The 22,688-nt window shown below is 40.4% G+C and overlaps 1 protein-coding gene and 1 non-coding gene across 2 annotated transcripts; both read right to left on the bottom strand.

The window, feature by feature from the left end:
- Positions 1–661: 661 nt before the first annotated feature.
- Positions 662–1,294, bottom strand: LOC102668728 (uncharacterized). The gene has a single exon (XM_006601499.1). It carries the CDS (start codon positions 1,292–1,294, stop codon positions 662–664), a length of 633 nt encoding a protein of 210 aa, XP_006601562.1.
- Positions 1,295–16,594: 15,300 nt separating this feature from the next.
- Positions 16,595–16,701, bottom strand: LOC113000045 (small nucleolar RNA R71). Its single transcript, XR_003265316.1, has one exon. It is a non-coding gene; the product is annotated as a small nucleolar RNA R71 (small nucleolar RNA).
- Positions 16,702–22,688: the final 5,987 nt, after the last annotated feature.

Below are 22,688 nucleotides of genomic sequence, written 5' to 3'. Positions count from 1 at the left end.
TTGAATTTCAACGTTCAAACACACTGGTAATCGATTACCAAATCATTGTAATCGATTACAACATTTTCAAATCAATTGGAACGTTGTAAATTCAGTTGAAGACTTTTTGAAAAACATTTTGCTATTGGTAATCAATTACTAGAGAGTAAAAACTCTTTGGTAAAAGGTTTTTGAGAAAAATTCATGTGCTACTCAGTTTTTGAAAAAACTTTTTAATACTTATCTTGATTGAGTCTTCTCTTGATTCTTGACTCTTTAGTCTTGAATCTTGATCTTGATTCTTGGAGCTTGAATCTTGAAACTTGATTCTTGATTCTTGAAATCAAATTTCCTCTTGAACCTTGAAGTGTTCTTGTTTCAATCTTGAACTCATTCTTTGATTCTTGAGATCATCATTGTTATCATGAAGTGTTCTTGACTTTTGAGCTTTTTGTCATCATCTTTGTTATCATCAAAATTCTTTGAATCAATCTTGATTCATCATGAAGCTTGCTTCTACATATTCCCCACATAGAGAACGACCAAGGTGCTGCCAAGATGTTCAAAGGTACGGGCAGAGTGTTGACATTATCAACGAAGGCCTGACACTTGTGGCATTTCCTCACATGGATGCAACAATCGTTCTCCATAGTGAGCCAATAATACCCTGCTCTTCGAATCTTCAGGGCCATGGCATGTCCATTGGCATGGTTCCAAAGGATCCCTCATGCACCTCTACCAGCATTTGCTCAACCTCTCTGGCATCCACACATCGAAGCAAAACCATATCATGGTTCCTCTTGTACAAGATATTCCCACTTAGGAAAAAGTCGGCTGCCAATCTTCGCAACGTTCTCTTGTCGTTGTGAGAGGCTTCTTGTGGGTATTCCTTGTCTACGATGTATCGCTTGATATCAAAGTACCAAGGTTTAACATCCTGCTCCTCTTTTATCACACAACAATGTGTAGGCTTGGCACGACATCTGAATTCGATGTATGGCAAATCCCCGTGCAGGGTTAGTTGGAACATGGACGCTAGAGTGGCAAGGGCATCGGCCATCTGATTCTCCTCTCTAGGAATGTGATGAAAGGATATTACATCAAAGAATTCTATCAATTTCCTGATGTAGGCCTGGTAGGGTACCAACTTATGATCCCTGGTCTCCCATTCCCCTCTCAACTGGTGGATTACCAAGGCCGAGTCCCCATATACCTTGAGCAACTTGACCTTGAAGTCAATTGCCGCTTGGATCCCAAGGGCGAACGCCTCATACTCAGCTATGTTGTTTGTGCAATTGAAACTCAACCTAGCCATGAAAGGTATATATTGTTCGTCGGGGGAAACCAAAACCGCCCCAAGTGGCGGTCAGCTTTGATATGAACCTCACTATGTAGTTCAATCATCCTAGGAAACCTCGTACCTACTTCTCAGTGTGTGGCTCAGGCATTTCGAGGATGGCCATCACTTTTTTTGGGTCTATCTCTATCCCTTTCTGGCTCATGATAAAACCAAGCAACTTTCCAGATTTGACCCCGAAAGTGCACTTTGCAGGATTCAACCTTAATCGGTATTTACATAGCCTCTTGAACAACTTTCGTAAGTTGACAAGGTGTTCCTCCTCAGTCTTTGACTTAGCAATCACGTCATCCATGTAGACCTTAATCTCTTTGTACTTCATGTCATGGAATAATGCTACCATAGCCCGCTGAAGCCAACCCTAAAGCCTAGGCCCAGTAATAGGGTTGGAACTAAAAAAATACATTGAATTGGCCATGGAAATCCCCTGTTGTTTGATGACTTGCCAATTCCCCAATTCAGACTTTGGAGGACACGGTTGCACCCAATTTGGTTGGTCTTGAGGGGTTTCTTCGTGTATCATGGCAACCCATCCCTCGCAGATCCATCCCACACTGACGAATCTTTGATCAATGTGACAAAAGGGGACTCCTTTCACTTGCAGCCCTTGAGGTTGACCCGAGCTTCTCTTCCTCCTTTCTAGGGCGATCCTTCTCATTTCGGCACACATAGGCTCGTATCCCAACCCGAACCTCCCACGGTTCTCCATGAACTCTACTAAACTTGCTACGCCATTCCCATTTCGGCCCAAACCCATTTCAGGCTCATATCTGTGCCCCAACATCACCCGAGGTACCATCAATGCAGCACCAGATGAGCGTGACTGTACCGGGGGAGACTCCACATAAGCATTGCTCATAACTTCCAATGCCTGAAAGGACGTTTCCAAGGACTCCTCCGCAGCCTCCACATAAGGCGTAGAAGAAGGACAACTCACAAGTATGTCTTCTTCTCCCGAAACTATAATCAATTGTCCCTCCACCACGAACTTTAACTTCTGATGTAGGGTTGATGGGACTACCTCAACTAAATGAATCCAAGGCCAGCCTAATAAGCAGTTGTGGGCAGGATTTATGTCCATCACTTGGAAGGTAATTTGGCACACGTGGGGTCCAATTTGAATCGGGAGATCGATCTCCCCCCTTACATCCCGGTGACTGCCGTCGAAAGCCCGCACTACCATGGAGCTTGGTCTTAGGTGTGATGCATTAAAAGGCAACTTGTCCAAAATAGCCTTGGGCATGACATTGAGGGAAGAGCCATTGTCAATAAGCACTTTGGCCACTATGTGGTCCAAACATTTGACTGATACGTGCAAGGCTCTGTTGTGTTCCCTGCCCTCGACGGGTATTTCTTCATCGGCGAATGTGAGGTAGTTGTTGGTCATGATGTTGTTGATTATGCCCCCGAAACCCTTCACAAATATGTCTTGTGCTATGTGGGCTTCATTCAAAATCTTGACCAAAAGAGCCCGATGAGGCTCAGAGTTCATAGGCAGTCCCAATAGAGAGATCCTAGCTGGGGTTTATTTAGTTGCTCAATCACCTTTAACTCGCTCTGTTGGATGATTCTCAGGAACTCGGTTGTTTCTTTAGCAGATATTCCCTTTTTGCTGAAGTCATCCTCTTCCTTGGAAAACCTTCCAACCGGGACCTCGTCATTCGGAATCAGGCCCGCCTTACTGCTCTCTTCCACGTCCGCCTTTGCTTTCCCCTTTAGGTCTTTGGATCGCACCGGTAGCTTGGGTGCTGTGAGGATCTGCCTGCTACGAGTCATGCCGCTCGTGTCGGAGATGTTTGTGACCTTAGCAGAGTATAGATCATCCTTAACATGTATGGCAGACGCGTCTTTCCTTCCATCGAGCCCTTGGGCGGCGTACTTCCACGACACTGTCTTATCACTTTTGTAAGGGAAAGGCGTAGGCTTCTTAACTAGGACAGGCTGCAAACCTCGGGGCTTCTGTGTGGCAAGATCCCTAGTGAAGTGGATCACCAATGGCTTGGGCTTGCTCGGGCTCTTATCAACCGACTGCATGCACGCATGCCCTTCCCCTTTTCTTGCGCTACAAACTTCAATTAGGTCTCTATCCATCATCCCTTGTAGTAATTCTCCCGCCATTGGGCATGTCTCTACGTTGTGTGATGGCCCCAGATGTATTAAAAAAGAGTCCCCCTTGTCCCCATCAAGGAGAATCATCCCAGCTTCGCGTAGTGCTTCCAAAATGAACCTCCTAGAGGTGAACACGTCCCCCATTCGCTTTGACCCCCGAGGTTCCCATTCTTCCACCGTATTAACCGCCAAGCTTCCATGACTGGTGAGAGGATTGGTCCTTACATTTGGGTTGTCCTCTTGAAATGTCAGCCACCCCACATCGATCAAACTTTGTACCTTGTGCTTGAAGGCCATGCATTGCTCTATTGAATGCCCCGAAACACCCCCGTGATAAGCGCAGGTCCCATTGGGGTTGTACCATCGAGGGAAGGGAGACTGGTAGATCTTCCCAGGGTTCACTACAACCATCTGGTTGCTGATCAAGGATGGTAGCAGGTCAACATATGGCATTGGTATCGGGGTGAATTCTACAGGCTTCTTTGCTGGAAAATTCATTCCCGGATTAGTGCTCGTGATGGGATTGGTGTTAACGGTGAGACGAGATTGTGCGGAAATGAGTTTTGTGGGGAAGGCCTTTGTGGTTGAGCGGACAATCTTTGTTGGATGGGCACCGGATTGGGGGGGTTCCCGAATAATTTGGTTGGTGAGGGGAATATTGGCAAGTGGGGTTGTGAGGGGTTTGTTGGGATTTAGGCCATGTGGGGGCTGAAGTTACAGCATGGGTGTCTCCCTCCTTCTTGGCTCCACCCACTCTAAACCTCCTATTGCTTGTACTTGCGGAAGCACTGTAATCAAACTTTCCCCTTCTCAAGCCTACCTCAATCCTCTCGCCTGCAAATACCAAATATGTGAAACTAAAGGGAATATAACCCACCATCTTCTCATAGTAGAACACTGGCAACGTGTCTACTATCATGGTTATCATTTCTTTCTCCATCATGGGGGGTTCTACTTGTGCTACCAGATCCCTCCACCCCTAGGCATACTCTGTAAAGGATTCATGCTCCTTCTTGCATATGTTTTGCAATTGGGTTCTATCAGGAGCCATGTCGGTGTTGTATTGATACTACCTGATGAAAGCAGCCATCAAGTCCTTCCAACAACAGATCCGGGAAGCTTCCTAGTTAGTATACCAAGTGATTGTCGCCCCTGCCAAGCTCTTTTGGAAGTAGTGCATCAAAAGTTTCTCGTCTCTTGAGTATGCCCCCATCTTTTGACAATACATTTTTAAGTGGTTCTTGGGTAAGGTGGTCCCCTTGTACTTGTTGAAGTCAAGTACTTTGAATTTGGGATGGATGACGATGTCGGGCACTAAGCATAGCTCCGCCATGTTGACAAACGAATAATCACCGATCCCCTCAATGGCCCTCAGCCTTTCTTCTATGAGATCCAACTTCTCTCTTTCTTCTATGGTCGGAGGTAGTCTCCCCACCGAGAAGTGCAGAGGTTGCAACGGGTGGTGTTGAGGAGCTCCCGCGGCATTGGGCTGAGGCATGCCACTAAACGCTGGTCCCTCAGCAACATATGTAGGGTATGGTTTGAAATCACCCAGAGCATGATCTTAGGGCTCTTCACGGGCTTCCCCCACAGGCTTAGCAAAGGGTGCATGCCCCAACTGGGGTTGTTGGCCTTCAAGGGGAATGGGAATAGAGTGGTTGGTGTTCTCGTTGGGCACGTGCACTGGATTGGGTGGTGTATAGTTGGGAGGTAGGCCGTACGGTGGGAAAGAATTCTTATTTTGCACCATATGCAGACCGCCCGTGCTGCCTAACACCTGTCCTCCCTGACCTACCATGTACAGGACTGGACGGCTTGTTTGGTTTATGTCGGATGGGTGAGTCAGGTCCACCTCAGCGGCGGCGCTGGTGGCGACAACTGTGGCCGCATTGCTCTCCATCATTCGTCTCATGCTTAGCATGGCCTCTATATCGGCCTTCATCTGTTCTTGCACTTCCTCTATCTCACTCATGATTTTGGTTTTGGAACGTGTTTGATAGGGCTGCCATATAGCGCGTTCGTTCTTTTTGGTTATTGTGTTTACTTTGACTATGACGGTTAAAAGAAAAAATGCAATGAGTAATGCGACAACAAACTAAACATGAATACATGACAATGATAAGTTGTTGAAGTATTAAACCCACGCAGAAATTTTAGCAAAGACATAGGGTTGAATCAAATCTCATTTTCATTAAGAGACAAAATTGTTTATCTTGTCAAAGTCAAAGCATGAATACAAACGCCATAGCGGTTCCTAATTATGTGGGAAATCAACTCGATCATATGCTGATAATAATCAAAAAGCTCATGAACTTCCTCGGGAACTGAGTATACATCTGCCATTGCCTTGGCTCTGGCTAACAGTCTTGGAAGCTCTTGACTCCCATTGAAAGTGAGAGTGAACCTATCTGTCCACTACATAGCTTCTCCGTGCAATGATTCTATCACTCTCTCTCTTGCTTTTCTTTCTATTTGTAGAGTCGATACCTTCGCATGCTCGTTCTCCAGCCTTTCTTCATGGCTAGCAGCTAGGTTTAGCTTCTCTTTATACTGGTCAATAATTGTCAACATATTCTCTTCCATCCTACTCAGCTGTTTGGTCAAGCTCCTCTTCAAACATTGACAAGCCTTCAACTTGTCCTCTAATATCATACTTTCCACCCTTGACTCGTCCCTTTCGGCCCTTCGCAGCTTAAGTTCGTTGTTGCTACCCCATAGAGCCCCTCGAAACTTGTTTCTTCCCCATTCTTCTTTTCGGGCCCTCTTCGTTTCTCGCTATAACACTTCAGTTGTGGCCATGTTGACATCCCTCAACTCGTCACACTCTTTCCGGACACTAGTGGCTATCATCTTGAACTTTTCCTTGACCACTCGCGTTCTTTCAAGTTCCGCTTTCAAGGCTTGCACTTATGCACTCTCCTCAGGGACTTCAGCTTCTTCCCCACTTGAAATATTTAGCTTCGGGAGCCAAGTTATCCCTTGCGTCCGAGTCTTCAACCATTTATGATAGTCGTCGATAATACCGTTGTTGCTTCCTCTAAGCTCGTTGTCTTTTCTTTCCACCGCATTCCACGCTTTTCAGACTCTCTGAAGCATTTTTGCATTGCCTTCACTAAAACCTCGTGCGATGAAAGGCGCGATAATCTCTTCCGATGGTGCCCTTCTCATAGGGTAGCCTAGTTGTCTTATTGCTAGCATGGGATTATAATTAATACAATCCCTTGTTCCCATCAAGGGGACATTTGGGAACCCTTCACATGAGCACAAAACTCCGACCCCTCCTTCCTTCCATCAGGGGAACCAATTAACGGACGCCCCTACCATGCGTGCCAAGAGTTCCTCCCACTTTGCTTTCCCTTTCTCGACACACATGCGATGACCTTGTAGGGGACAGACGGGTCTACTTTTATGATGAAAAATGTGGGAGACCAGCCATACATAAAGAGCGGGTGTACAACAGACGATTCTAGCACTGCTCTTTTCGCATCTTAGGTTGAAAATGTCATAGGCATTAGCCAAAACAGCAACGATTGGGCTTTCCTTGTTGTGGTGATAAGCAAGAAAAGCGTTGATCAACGCTAAATCCACTAGCCCATCCACATTCGGAAAGAGGATGATCCCAAATACTATCAGTGCTAAAACATCAACGAATGAAGTCCATTCTCCTTGATCCGCCAAAGCTTTTGCCTTCTCCTCCAAGCGCTTCCTTGGTATCCCAACCACCCCATTTCTGTTTTGCTTCACTCGGTCCAATTCTTGCAATGAGATTTTGACTACTTTCGATACTCTTGCCATGGAAGGGTAGAATCTAGAAAAAAAAGTATGGCTTCCTTCCTCCTAGTGGGCATCCCAAGATCCCTTCGAACTCTTCTATAGTTGCTACTAATTTGAAGTCCCCAAATGTGAAGCATTTGAGCGACTGATCATAGTATTGAGTGAAGGATACGATCGCTTCCACAGAAACTTCTATCATAGCCAAGTCCCAGATTTTCCCATATGTCTTGCAGAAGGCTTGACGTTGAACTTGATTCATCCACTGCCCTAGCTCTCACAAGCTGGCTACTTCTAGGCTCTTGATTTTGACATGATTGAACCTTTTCTTAAAAGAGAGTGCTTGGTTCGATCCCATGTTTGCTAGAATGAAAAACTCTACTGATCAATACTTTGACACCCTATCATAGAGGAAATATGATGAATGCATGAGGTAATGTTTATGCTATGTATGACAAAATGCATCTACCTACAGACACAAGAGCCTGGAAGACCATTTCTTCTTACCCACAATGCATTGAGCATCATGGTTCATTCACAGTCATTACCATGGTGCCCCATGCATGCAATTAAGAAGGTGATAGGGACTTCCCATGACAAAGATGACGAGACAAATGCAGTGCATGAGTGACGACACAGTATGAGTACGCATGCATGAGAGCATGTGGTTGATAGCACAAAGAGAAACATATTGGACGAACGAGCATGGTAATGCAATCAATTAATGCCAAAATGACATAAAAACATAGCAAGCATAGGACTGACGCAGATAATTACGACGTCATAAAAAATATGCATGGACATATCAAAGAAACAACACAGTTGTGTTTGCTCCGTGTCCCTAAAATAGGAACCTAATGGAAGGAGCTAAAGATTTGCTACTTAGTGACAGCTCCCAAAGGTGGTTGCACATATCTTTCAGAGGTTTCTAGAGATATCATCCTCTTTGATATCAAACATTGTGGCGGTAGGGACTACCAGCGACAACGTATCATTAAAGAGAAAAACTCTAGATGAGGTTTCACTATAATCAAGCGAGTCGGAGACCCAGCATACCACAGATCAACCTCCACTTCTTATGTTTCCACGGACCTAGATATAGGGCCCAATAACTCACCGTGTATGCAAAGGGGTAGGTTCCATGTGTGCATAAAATAAACAAATATTTATAAATATGCATGTATTAAGTAAACAAACACACCAAATACAAAAGCACAAAAGAGTTATATGAACACAAGAACATAAAAGAAAGAAAAGGAAATAAAACAAAGAGAAAGTCACAATGGCGTTGGACCTTGAACGGACTCAAGCGACTTTTGTGGATAGAAAGCTCGATTACATGTTGATTTTATCTTGGATTCATTTATTTACTTACAAACTCATTAAAAGACGACTGGTGAGGTAAAGGATCGGTTAAAACTTTATTTTACAAGGATAAAAGGAGATTATGCCACAACCGATCAGTGGAAATTCGCTTTTACATGAAGAAATGAGATTACTGAGGGTAGAAGAATGAGATGAAGATGTGCAAGGCAAACAAGGAGGACCCCTAAGGGTGCATAGAGTGAATTCAAAACCTTAAAATAAATACTAATCAGTTGACGAATGAAGAATGAACGAAGAACGATGTAAGAATTGATCACAGTTGCGATTCGGAAGCACCTCAACCTCGTTTTTACTTCTTCTTTCTCCTTTTTCTCCTTAATTTCACTAAATCCTTTCAATGTTGAAATTCTGAACCCCTTCCTTCAGCCCCCTCACGCCTATTTATAGGAAATGAGGGGACTTGGTTGATATGTAGCTCGCCCAGGCGAGCTGTTGCTTCAACCTGAAGTAACCTTGCTCGCCCAGGCGAGCTGTTTACTTCACCCCTAAGTCATTTGGGGGCCCAGGCGAGCCAGGGGTTTGAAAAAGCCTCAAAATGACCCTTTTGCCCTCCTTTTTGGGTACTTTCTGCATTCTTTACCAAAACATCGAAAAACCTTTCGTATTGTGCAGCAACTGGTGTCAAGTAGCTCAATTTAGCTAGCAAGAATTAAAACTTTAGCAAATGATCGTCCCTGGACGAAATTAAGGTCTAACAACCTACTAAACCCTAAACCCCCAAAATTCTTCCAGTAAGCCAAATTGTCCCCAAACAGAATTTGAAACAAAATTCAAACAGATTTTTTTTGACACAGAATCTGAAAGAAACAAGAACAAGAATAAGAATGAAAACAAGAACAAAAACAAGAACACAAACAAGAAAGCAAACAAGAACGCAACAAGACGCAAACAAGAATGCAACAAGGATGCAAACAAGATGTAAACAAGAACAAAACAAGAACGACACAAGACACAAACACGAAACTGAGACACAAATTACAAAAGAAAAAAATAAAAATTGGATAGGATAGAACCTGTAACCAGAGCCGAAGCAATGATACCAGATGATGTGATCCTTACTAGGAGAAAATCGCTTTATACAAGTTACAAAGTTTTAGATGACGCCACTTCCAAAGAGGGAAGATAAGTCAGGGTAGACACCACAAGGGTTACTGTTAGTCGGTGAATACGACTAACTTTTGTGTATAAAACTTGTGTAAATTGTATCAAACTCTTCTAATTTATGGTTATTTTATAGTGTTATAAGTTCTTTTAGTTAAAGATGGGTAATAGAAACTTAATACTTATATTTTGTGTATTTAATAATCATTTTCTCCCAATTTTTGATGAATTAGGCAATTTGGCAAAGTGTTGTTTTTCACCTTCTCGCTAAGCCAATCTGCTGGCTTAGCGAGCGTCTGCTAAGCGCAACACTTAGTGGCTAAGCGCGAGGAAGGATCTGGAAGAAGATGAGTTGTAATGGTTTGCTGAGTGCACCGCTTCATCTCATCAAGCGCATCGCTTCAGCCCATCTGCTGAGCGAGAAAAGAGCGCTAAGCGAAAATTCACTAATGTGCGCTAAGCGGATCATAATCTCGCCACCTATTTAAGCCTGAAATCATATTTTGTGAAGGGAGTTTGGACTGGGCTTCAAAGCTTTGCATGTCTATAGATTCTAGAGAGAGAAAGGTCCAAGTTCCAGAGAGTTTTGAGAGATTTTGTTGTGTGAAGATCTGCAGAGACTAGAGCTTCAAGCAGGAGCCGTTCTAAGAGCTTGAGATGAGTTTGTGAGTGATTGTGAGATCCTAGAGGTGAAGGAGACATCCTCACCACTTGTATTTTTGCAATCTTTCATCTTGTTCTTCTCTTTGTTGTAAAGAAGGCTTCTTGGTTATGGAAAGCTAAATCCTCTGTTGGATCTTCCCTGTAGGTACCAGATGTAAATATATTTCTATCTATTTAATGATGTTTTGTGTGTTCTCTATGCTATTTTCTTTTCACTCCAGTATGCCTTTGCCTTGATCACATAGATGCATGCTTTATTAGGGTCATTCAACAGTGGAAACTGGTCTGATTCTAAAGTCCTTAATAGTACAGGGCTAAGTTGTCGTACAATCACGAGGAATCGGGGTGTGATAATTTAGTTGTGTATGTGTGTCTTAATGCAGTCCTGGTTGAGTTTAGTCTAACAAGAGGAATCTGCGAACGATGCTTGATCAGGATTAGGCTAAACTATCATTAGGAATCGGGGTTTAGTATCTCAGGAGACACCATAGGAACACATGAGCATTGTTAGATAGAGAATATCTTTTTAGCATCAGGCACCTATTAGGAAGGCCAACGTGTTTTCTACTTGTTTTTACACATCATTTCTCTCGTGTGATTTTCCTTTTTTGCATAGATAGTTTACACACCTATTCATATTCACACTTATCTTTACACACTAGACACCTATTTGCTAAAATAGCTTACCAAATAACACAAGTTCCCCGAGAGTTCGATACTCGATTCTTACCGTTTTATACTTCTTGTGCGATCTGGTGCACTTGCCGGAAGCGAACAGTTACCTTGATAATTCTAAGATTGGTTCAACAAGGAACCCAGAGAGAAGCTCTCACAAAATTTTATCAAATGCCAAAAGTTCCTCTATTGAAAACGAAATCCATACATATAGTGTATCTGAATGAAAAGATAGAAATAGACATAGGCCTTTAAAATAGTTTGGGCCAAAATTACAACGAAAACAAATTATAAATAAAAATAGAACATATTTGGCATGAGTCTTCAAATTAGTCTGGGCCTTCAGCAACAATTAATAGTCTTGGTAGTGCCTCTACCTCTAGGCCTTCATCCTTCTCCACTTGGGCCTTGTTAAGTGTGCTTACTAGTAATTTGTTGGAGGGTATCCACTGACTGTTTGGTCCTACTCCTGGTCATAGATCCCTGTATTTGGGCAGTTTTTGGATTTTCATCAAAACTACCTTAATAAAACCACCACTCAAGTGAAGACCATAATTGAAGATTTGGTGGCTAGTGAGAGAACCATAGAAACAAACCGGTCAAATCCCCCTAAAGGTATGTATGAACTTAATGCTCAAGATAACCTTTTAGCTCATCAACAAAAGATACAGGTGCAAATAGAAGCAATGACTAAGGCAATCCAACAAATCCCATAACAACTCCAAGGGGTCATCTCAAAGAAACCCCGGCAAGCGTTCATGTGTGAAGAATACGGAGGAGGCCATCAAACATAAAAATGCACTGAGGACAACAACGACCATACAATAACTTCAAAAAAAGAGGTTTCCAAAACATACATGGAAACTACAACCAAGCGGGAGACAACAAACCACAACAAAGACCAAATTTATGGGACTGCACCGCAAAGTTGAAAAATCCTTGACCAAACTCACCGAAGTGGTCATCACCAACCACAAAAACACTAAAGTCGCGATCAAAAGCATGGAGACTAAAATAGGGAAATTGGCTAAACAATTGCAAACCTCTTCAATTGGCTTATCCACAGCCATCGAGGAGAACCCAAAGGGTCATTACTAGGCTATTATCTCCACCATAGAGTGTGACGTGGGGGTGAAGAAGAAGAAAATGAGGTAGAAGAAAGCACCACGCTAGAGGAAGACATCAAAGAACAAGCCAACCCTTCAACCCAAGGTATGCAATCCTCACTTAATCCTCTGTTGTTTGATTTTAGCAAGCTAAGCATCCATAAGCAAGGAGAAGATGAAAGGATGGCCAAATTCGAGAAACACATGGAGATGCTACAAGGGAAGAAGGTGGAACCACCTGTTGAAAAACTCATATGGGACGTGATACGTCAAGTATGACCCATAAGACATTTGGAGGAAAAGGTATGTTTACTGCATATGCGAGGGATCGTTATTTAGTAAATGTAGTTAGGTTCCAATTGCGAGGAATCGACTTGGGATAACTATGTGTGCATCAATAATGTTAGAAAATGATTTATACATGTTAATCTTATTAGGATACTAAGGGTATGAATGATGAAATCCAATCCTATGTTTTCTTGAATTAATTTAAATCATTTCCACAATTTCTGTATTTCTAACGCATTGAATTCCGTTATTTTTGTATTTCCGTAAATCCATTGTTTTTACTATTCTTTTGCTTTCAGTTATCTTTAGTTAGTTAAACCAAAACCAAATGATATTCGATTGAATTTGTACATAACTATTAAGCTAATAACCTTTATCCGAATGAATTAAGTAACTCAAGTCCCTGTGGAGATGAACTCTTTTATAAATGTGAAACCTACAACGACAATTGGTACGCTTGCCAAAAGTCTTAACAGAAACACATGTGATTAAGAAGCGTCACCATTTTCTTGCAAACCCACCATAAAATAAAACAATTTTTTGTTCTTAAATCATTGTTTGTGTGGTTGAACTCAAATGCTAAAAGTGAAAACCATTGATTTTGCTTTATTGAGATGTGTAATGAGTTTAGCATGAAAAATTGAAAGCAAATAAAGCAATTTGTAGTCCTAGCCTAGTGAGTGAGTGATCCTTTTAATGATACAAATATATATTGAGAGACACTCTTATTTCACTCATAGTAGACTTTGACTAAATTTCTTGTAGATTGATTGCGGTTGTATGCATTGCAATGATCAAGGCCATGTTTGCATGTTTAGCCAAGAGCCAAAAAGCCTACCCTACATTATTTATCCCTTGTACCTTACTTTGAGCTTAATTGATGTACTTTTTTCTAATTCTCTAACCTTGAAATTTATATGTTGATATATCAGCTACTACCCTTAACTTAAAGGATAGGAGAGCATAGGTCTATGAATTGGGAAAAGTTTTAAGTTTGGAGTGGCAATGCACCACTCAAAGGGAACAAATAAAGGGTACCAACAAACTATCATGTGAACAAAGGTTGAAAGTCTTATCCTCATTCTCTCTTATAAAGTATTTAAAAAAGGAAAAATTTGAAAAACAAAACAATAAAGAAAAACAAGAGAGAAGCAAAGTAAAGAAAAAAATCAAAAATTGAGAACAAAGCAAAGTATGTATGAAATTGAAAACCTAGGGTACCAAGGATTGGTAGGAAGTGAATGAAAGTCCAATTAATAGACTGAATGCTTTCCTTCCTTTGAGTTAGTTTTGAATATCTAGAAAAGGAAATTTTCCTTGCTAGTCAAGCCCCATTACAAGCCAAGAAAATCCTTAGTGATATTTGCATGCATTTGATGTGTTGATTAACTTAAGGTGAAATTCAAAGTTGAACTGTGGTGTCTTAAGTTGTGAATTGAGTGAAACACTTACCCAAAGCTAAGTCAAAAGCTTCGAAGTGAAACACTTATTGTGAGGACAAGTTGTTATGCCATTAAATTTGATTGTCATTCTTGTTGCATATTTATAACCTTGCATTTGATTTGGTTGAGCTAGAATGTTGAATGTGGACACCATACTTAGTTAATTGAAGCACAAGAACAAAAAAAAATTTTAATAAAGGGGAATGCAAGAAGAGTGTGTGATGTGCCATTATTTCCTCCTATTTCTTAACCCGTTTTGCACCATTTTAAGTACTGATTATTCTTAATTGTCAAATTAATTAGGTAGTTTTATTATTTGGGCCCATTCAGCTAATTTGATGTTTTTAATCTAATTTCAGGAATTAATGAAGCATTGGGCTTGAATCCAAAATTGGGCTTGGGCTTCAATCCAGAATTGGACTTGGACTTGAAAAGGGCAGACTATTTTATTCTACAAAATTAGATCTTATCTTATCTTATCTTATCTTATCTAGATATTATTTAGATTTGATCTCATCTAGAAATTATTTCATCTAGATCTTATCTTATCTTATATTATCTAGATTAGATTTTATTTTATTTATGGGCTTGGATTTAAAACAGATTTGTAAGCTTTGGGGCTGGAAAACTATATAACAGCACCAAGGTTCTAGTTTAGGCTCTCTCTCTCTCTCTCTTTCTCTCTCTCTTCTCTGTCTCTTCTCTCTCTCCAGTTTTCGTTTTTAGTTTTAGGCTTTTCTTAGACACCTTTTTGTTTTGCAATTCCAGTTTTGACTTTTCGTTTTAGCAATAAAATTTCGTTCTTCAATCTATAATTTCGTTCTCTATTGATTAATGGAAGGCTAAATCTCCAGCGTTACTTTCTCTTGAGGATCAAGCACAGTTCTCTTTGAGGTTCTATCATTACTATTAAATTCTGTTCAGTTTTTCCTCTTCACTAATTACTCTGAATTTGTTACTATTAATTCATGCATGCTTAGTGCTTGATTAATTGTCTCTGCGCTTAATTACATTCATGCTTAATGATCTTTTATGATTAATTGGTGTATGTGTTGCTTAATCACATAATGAATGCCTTATGTTAAATTTCGCTTAGTAATTTAATTTAGGGTTGGATTAAGTGGTTGAACTGATAAAGGATAAACTCTCATAACCTAGGATAAGAGACTTGCTTGTGAATCAAGGGGAAGCAACGTGTTTTAATTATGATATTTTCTAAGTCAATTTTACTCGTTATTTAATTTACAAAAACAAACAACCCCCCCCCCCAATTCATTACTATTTTCCTACTATCTGTTATGAACGTTTGGTTGATCATTACTCGTTGGGAGACGACCTAGGATCACTTCCTAATTACTGCATTTTAATGTTTATTTGATTCGGGTACGGCCTCGATCAAATTTGGCGCCATTGCCGGGGAGCAGTGTCCAAAGGTTCATAATAGCTAGTGATCCGTGTTTTATGTTTAGTTGTTTTATGCTTTCGTGTGTTGTGTTAGTGTTGTGTACGTGTTGCGTTAAGTGTTGTTTAGTGTCTTGTTATTTTGTTTAGTGTGGTGTTTTGTTTTAGTTTCTCTGTTCAGCACTTCCCCTATTTCAGTTTTTGTGTTTTGCTGTGAATAGTGCTTTGCGACGAATTCAGCGACCACTTTTGTTGAACTAGAAAACAGGGTAGTAGTGGAAATCCCTTAGCGACGGATTTTAGAGACCATCATTGCTGAATTAATTAGGATTTTTTGTTTTGGTAGCTAGAGTTGTTATTTTTGGCTGAATTTTTTTTGTGGTCAATTCTTTTGATTCATATTTTGTGGCAAAAATAGTTGGAGCCCTTAGTTTGGTCATATTTGAAACTTCCAAAGAAGTAGCAAATTTGATTTTTGTCAAAACTTCAAACGGCCATAACTTTTACTCCGGGTATCAGAATGACTATTATTATATATGTATTTGGGGTAGAAAAAAAATTCTCATGCCATGGAAGCCAGCCACAGGCCGGATGAGGTCTCCTTCTTCCAAAAATTGCGATTCTGTCAAAAGTTTTTTATTTTCCAAGTATTATTCTCTTATTTTTCTTAACTTATCATTTTTAGCTTATATAGTTAGACTTTGAAATTTTTTGTGTTATCTTCTCATCAATTTATAAGGTTGCTCACAAAATTTCAAGTCATTTGGATATCATTTAATGGTAGTTGTAGTTCAAACCTACATTGTTACTTGCATAAGAAGGCAACTAGTTTTGCATGCTGAATGTAGTGTATGACTAGAGGCAATCCATTTGACTTACAACCCTTTGATCCTGAGATAGATAGGACATTTCATAGATTAGTTAGACATCATTTAGTACCTTTTGAGCATCCTGAGCATTATAGTTTTGAACATTCTGATTTTGAACATTCTGAGAACATGGCACAACCTCCACCCCGTGAGAGGACTCTAAGGGAAATGGTTGCACCTGATTTCAAACTGGTCCATTTGCTTCCAAAGTTTCATGGCCTTGCAGGTGAAGACCCGCACAAGCATCTTAAAGAATTCTATATTGTCTGCTCCACCATGAAGCCATCAGATGTCCAGGAGGATCACATATTTCTGAAGGCTTTTCCTCATTCTTTAGAGGGAGTGGAAAAGGACTAGCTATATTACCTTGCTCCAAGGTCCATCACGAGCTGGGATGACCTCAAGAGAGTATTCTTAGAAAAAAAATTCCCTGCTTCCAAGACCACGGCCATCAGAAAAGATATTTCAGGCATTAGACAACTCAGTGGAGAGAGCTTATATGAATACTGGGAGAGATTTAAGAAACTATGTGCCAGTTGCCCTCACCACCAGATTTCTGAGCAGCTTCTCCTCCAATATTTTTATGAAGGACTCAGCAACATGGAGAGAAGTATGATAGATGCTGCCAGTGGTGGAGCCCTTGGAGACATGACCCCTGCTGAAGCCAGAAATTTAGTTGAGAAGATGGCTTCAAACTCCCAGAAATTTAGTGCCAGAAGTGATGCTATTGTCATTAGAGGAGTGCATGAAGTAGCCACGAATTCATCTTCATCAGCCGAGACTAAGAAACTTGAAGGTAAACTAGATGTCTAGGTTAACCTGGTAACCCAACAGGCCATGAATCAAAAATCTGCACCTATCGCCAGACTCTGTGGTTTATGCTCCTCTACCGACCACCACACAAACCTTTGCCCTTCTGTGCAACAATCTGAAGCAATTGAACAACCTGAAGCTTATGCTACAAACATCTACAATAGACCTCCTCAACCTCAGCAGCAAAATTAGCCACAACAGAATAATTATGACCTCTCCAGCAACAGGTACAATCCCGGGTGGAGGAATCATCCCAACCTTGGATGGTCGAATCCTTCACAATAGCAGCAACAACAACAACAGCCTTATTTTCAAAATGCTACTGGCCCAAGCAGACCATACGTTCCTCCACCAATCCAGCAGCAACAACAGCAACAGCCCCAGAAACAACAAACAGTTGAGGCCCCTCCGCAACCTTTCCTTGAAGAACTTGTGAGGCAAATGACTATGCAAAACATGCAGTTTCAACAAGAGACCAGAGCCTCCATTCAGAGCTTAACTAATTAGATGGGACAGTTGGCTACACAGTTAAATCAACAACAGTCCCAGAATTTTGATAGATTACCTTCTCAATCTGTCCAGAATCCTAAAAATGTGAGTATTATTACATTGAGGTCAGGAAAGCAGTGTCAAGGACCTCAACCAGTAGCATCTTCCTCATCCGCAAATGAACCTGCCCAACCTCACTCTACTCGAGAAAAAGATGATGACAACAATTCAAAGAGTAAGTTACCTAACAATTTCTATGTAGGTGAATCTAAAGAGAAGCAGCATATCCCTCTTCCATTCCCTCCAAGAGCAATTTCCAACAAAAAAATGGAAGAGGTAGAGAAGGAGATCTTGGAAACATTTAGAAAAGTAGAGGTAAACATACCTCTGCTGGATGCAATAAAGAAAATTCTAAGATATGCTAAATTCTTGAAGGAGTTGTGCACTAATAAGCGGAAGCTTAAAGGAAGTGAAAGAATTAGTATAGGCAGAAATGTCTCCACATTGATTAGTAAATCTGTTCCCCAAATCCCTGAAAAATGTAAAGATCCAGGTACATTCAACATACCTTGTATTATAGGGAACAGTAAGTTTGACAATGCCATGCTAGATTTAGGAGCTTCTATTAGTGTTATGCCTCTGTCTATTTTTAATTCTCTATCTCTAGGTCCTTTGCAGTCAACTGATGTGGTAATTCATTTAGCTGATAGAAGTGTTGCCTATCCTGTTGGTTTCATAGAGGATGTCTTAGTTAGAGTTGGTGAGCTGATTTTCCCTGTTGATTTTTATATTTTAAATATGGAGGAGGGATTTTCTAAAGGATCAGTTCCCATCATTCTAGGCATACCTTTTATGAAAACTGCTAGAACTAAGATAGATATATATATATGCAGGCACACTATCTATGGAGTTTGGTGATATAACTGTTCATTTTAATATTCTTGATGCTATGAAACACCCATCTGAAGATCTTTCTGTATTTTGTGTTGAAATAATTGACCATATTGTTAATGAATACATGACCGATCTTCATTCTAATCTGCATGCCTATCACTCTTCATGCATTGAATCTGAATTTGCACTTGATCATATGTCTGAGTTTGATGCTAAGAGTGAATCTGAATTTGCACTTGATCATATGTCTGAATTTGATGCTGAGAGTGAATCTGAATTTGATATTGATTACATGTCTGGTGATGCTTTACCTCTTGAGATTGATTTTATAGAGTCAGATAGAACTAACCATGTTTCAAGAAGTACACATACCTCTAACTTTCTTTATGAGGTACAGGCTGAGAAACCATCTCTTTCTACCACTATCCAGCCGCCCACACCAGAATTGAAGCCTTTGCCATCAAATTTAAAATATGCTTACTTGGATGATAGAAAATTTTTTCCAGTAATTATATCTACCTCCCTTGTTGATAAGCAAGAGAAGAAGTTGTTATCTGTTCTCAAGAAGCATAAGAAGGCTATAGGCTGGACCCTGGCAGACATTCCTGGTATTAGCCCATCCACATGTATGCATCGAATAAATTTAGAAGATGAGGCTAAACCAGTAAGACAGCCACAGAGAAGACTCAACCCGGTGATTCTTGATGTAGTGAAGAAGGAGGTAACCAAGCTTTTGCAAGCTGGAATCATTTATCCTATCTCCGACAGCCAATGGGTGAGTCCCGTCCAGGTAGTTCCGAAGAAAATCGCCTTCACCGTGATCAAAAATGAGAAGGATGAGTTGATTCCTACTTGGGTGCAGAACAGTTGGAGAGTCTGCATCGACTATAGGAGGCTGAACCAGGTTACCAAAAAGGACCATTTTCCACTGCCATTCATTGACCAGATGCTTGAGCGCCTGGAAGGTAAATCTCATTATTGTTTCCTTGATGGTTTTTCTGGTTATATGCAAATCACTATTGCTCCTGAGGATCAGGAAAAAACCACATTCACCTGCTCCTTCGGCACTTTTGCCTATGGGAGGATGCCTTTCGGCCTGTGCAATGCCCCTGGTACCTTCCAACGATGCATGATTAGAATTTTTAGTGATTTTTTAGAAAATTGCATAGAGGTGTTTATGGATGATTTCACTGTATATGGATCCTCTTTTGATGATTGTTTGGATAGTCTGGAAAAGGTTTTGAATAAATGCACTGAAACTAACCTTGTTCTAAATTTTGAAAAATGTCATTTTATGGTTGAGCAAGGTATAGTTTTAGGCCACATTATTTCCAATAAGGGCATTGAAGTAGATCCTGCAAAAATTTCTGTTATTTCACAATTGCCTTACCCCTCTTGTGTGCGAGAGGTGCGATCTTTTCTTGGTCATGTAGGATTCTACAGGCGCTTTATAAGAGATTTTAGCAAAGTAGCCCTTCCACTATCCAACTTGTTGCAAAAGGAGGTGGAGTTTGACTTTAATTATAAATGCAAAGAGGCTTTTGATTGCCTCAAAAGAGCACTGACTACCACCCCCATCATCCAGGCACCTGACTAGACAGCCCCTTTTGAGCTTATGTGTGATGCATCCAATTATGCATTAGGGGCTGTCCTTGCTCAGAAAATTGATAAATTGCCTAGGGTGATATATTATGCTTCTAGGACTTTAGATGCTGCCTAAGTGAATTATACTACTACTGAGAAAGAGCTACTAGCCATAGTTTTTGCTCTTGAAAAATTTCGTTCTTATTTGCTTGGTACTCGCATTATTGTTTATACTGACCATGCAGCTTTAAAGTACTTGTTGAAGAAGGCTGATTCAAAGACTAGGTTGATCTGATGGATGCTCTGGCTCCAAGAGTTTGACTTGAAGATCTGTGATAGGAGCGGAGCACAAAATTTAGTTGCTGATCATTTGAGTCGGATCAAACATGTGTCTGATGAGGACTCACCCATTCGGGATGATTTCCCGGATGATAATTTATATATATTGTATAGTATTTCTGATTCTCTTTCTACTCCCTGGTTTGCTAACATTGTCAATTATTTAGTTGCTTCTGTTTTTCCTCCCTTAGCATCTAAGGCTCAAAATGATAAAATTAAAAGTGATGCTAAGCATTTTATTTGGGATGACCCCTACTTGTGGAAATTGTGCAGTGATCAGGTCATTAGACGATGCATTCTAGATCATGACACTGACTCAGTCCTACAGTTCTGTCATTCTTCCGCACCGGGAGGTCATCTGGGTGTTCAAAGGATAGCTTGCAAAGTGCTTGATTGTGGTTTTTATTGGCCCACCATCTTTAAAGATGCGTGGAAGATTTGTAGCACTTGTGAGCAGTGTTAAAGAGCAGGAAGTGCACTTACATGTCGACAACAAATGCCTCAGCAACCTATGCTATTCTGTGAGGTGTTTGATGTCTGGGGTATAGATTTCATGGGCCCTTTTCCTGTAACTTTTGGTTATGTTTACATTCTCCTTGCAGTTGATTATGTTTCAAAATGGCTGGAAGCCAAGCCCACTAGAACTAATGATGCTAAGGTTGTTGTAGATTTTGTCAGATCTAATATGTTTTGCAGGTTTGGAGTACCTAAAGCAATCGTTAGTGATCAAGGAACCCATTTTTGCAACAAATCAATGCATGCCTTGCTTAAAAAGTACGGGGTTGTACACAGGGTATCCACACCATACCACCCCCAAACCAATAGACAGGCAGAAATTTCTAACAGGGAGATCAAGAGAATTTTAGAGAAGATTGTGCAGCCAAACAAGAAAGATTGGAGTACCAGGCTAGATGATGCTCTTTGGGCACATAGGACTGCCTACAAAGCACCCATAGGAATGTCTCCTTATCGGGTTGTCTTTGGAAAGGCATGTCATCTTCCAGTGGAGATTGAGAACAAAGCATACTGGGCAGTGAAGACCTGCAACTTCTCTATGGATCAAGCTGGTGAGGAAAGAAAGTTGCAATTGAGTGAGTTAGATGAGATCCGCCTAGAAGCGTATGAGAATGCCAAGTTCTATAAATAAAAGACCAAGAAGTTCCATGATAGCATGATAATTAAGAAAGACTTCATGGTTGGGAAAAAAGTGTTATTGTATAATTCTAAGCTTGGACTCATGAGTGGTAAGTTGAGGTCTAAGTGGATTGGTCCTTTTCTTGTTACTAATGTTTTTCCTTATGGTACAGTTGAGATCAAAAGCAACTCCACAAACAAGAGCTTCAAGGTCAATGGACACCGACTTAAGCCATTCCTCACAAACCCTTCTTTAGTGGACGTTGTGGTGGAAGAGACTTCCTTACTCCACCCTACTCTTCCTCCACCATGACTTAGGGAGTTTTTCTTTTCCTATCTCCTTCTTTACTTTTATTACATTTGTCAGATTCTATTTGATGGTTTAATTGCTTTTAATCTTTTAATTGTGCTACATTGAGGACAATGTGTTGTTTAAGTATAGGGGAGGGGAGTGTTCTTTGGTTTTGGTTTTGCTAGTTTTGGTAGTTTTGTTAATTTTGTTAGTTGTGTTAAATTTGTTAGTTTTGTTGGGTTTCTAGTTTAATATTTTAGGTCAATTCTGTTTGCATATACAACTTTGCATATTTTTCTTTGAATTATAGGATATGTTCAAGAAATGGGTAATTGTTCTGAAAATAAAAGTCTCCTGACATTTTGTGATTTGAAATCCTTGTTTTTCCTCTACATGTCATGATAGTTTTGAAAGCTCAATTTGAAAGTGATAAGTTTACCTTTGTGAGAATTTGAGCCATCCATCATCATAATCTTTTGGTGTGTTTTGCCCCATTGATTGCTTGCACAATAGCCTTGGCTTGATTCTTGTTGATGCTTCCTAATTCACATGCATATTTGGAAATGATTTAGGCAATTTTGTTCTTATAAGCCTCTAGCCAAATGGACCTACCCTGAATTAATTCCTTTGATAGCCCCTTTGAACCTATGTTCCCCTTTCTTTGTTTTGAGCTCATTACAAGCCTTAAGCGAAAAACCATGATATCACCTTACCCTTAAGGAATTTTGGAGCTTTGGAATTGTTTTGGGAATAAGTGTGTGTGTGTGGGGGGGGGGGGGGGGTATGTTTCATTGGAAGATATGATTTTTGACCATGCTTAATGTTTTATTTTGGCCATGCTTGATGTATATATATATATATATATATTGCCTAGTTCTCGCTTTAATCTTCAAATTCGTACTGTTTTAAAAAAAAATGAATGAAAAAAAAAGGGAAAAATTCAGTTGCTGCAAATTCGTACTATTCAAAAGAAAAAAAAAAGAAGAAGAAGAAGAA

Source organism: Glycine max, chromosome 17 (assembly GCF_000004515.6).
Source record: "Glycine max cultivar Williams 82 chromosome 17, Glycine_max_v4.0, whole genome shotgun sequence".
NCBI classification, from domain to species: Eukaryota; Viridiplantae; Streptophyta; class Magnoliopsida; order Fabales; family Fabaceae; genus Glycine; species Glycine max.
The sequence above is the reverse complement of the archived record's forward strand: the minus strand, read 5'-3'. Positions and strand labels throughout refer to the sequence as shown.

What these genes read in the sequence shown, in the direction of transcription:
- LOC102668728 (XM_006601499.1), bottom strand. Translation starts at nt 1,294, where the DNA reads ATGGCTAGGTTGAGTTTCAATTGCACAAACAACATAGCTGAGTATGAG.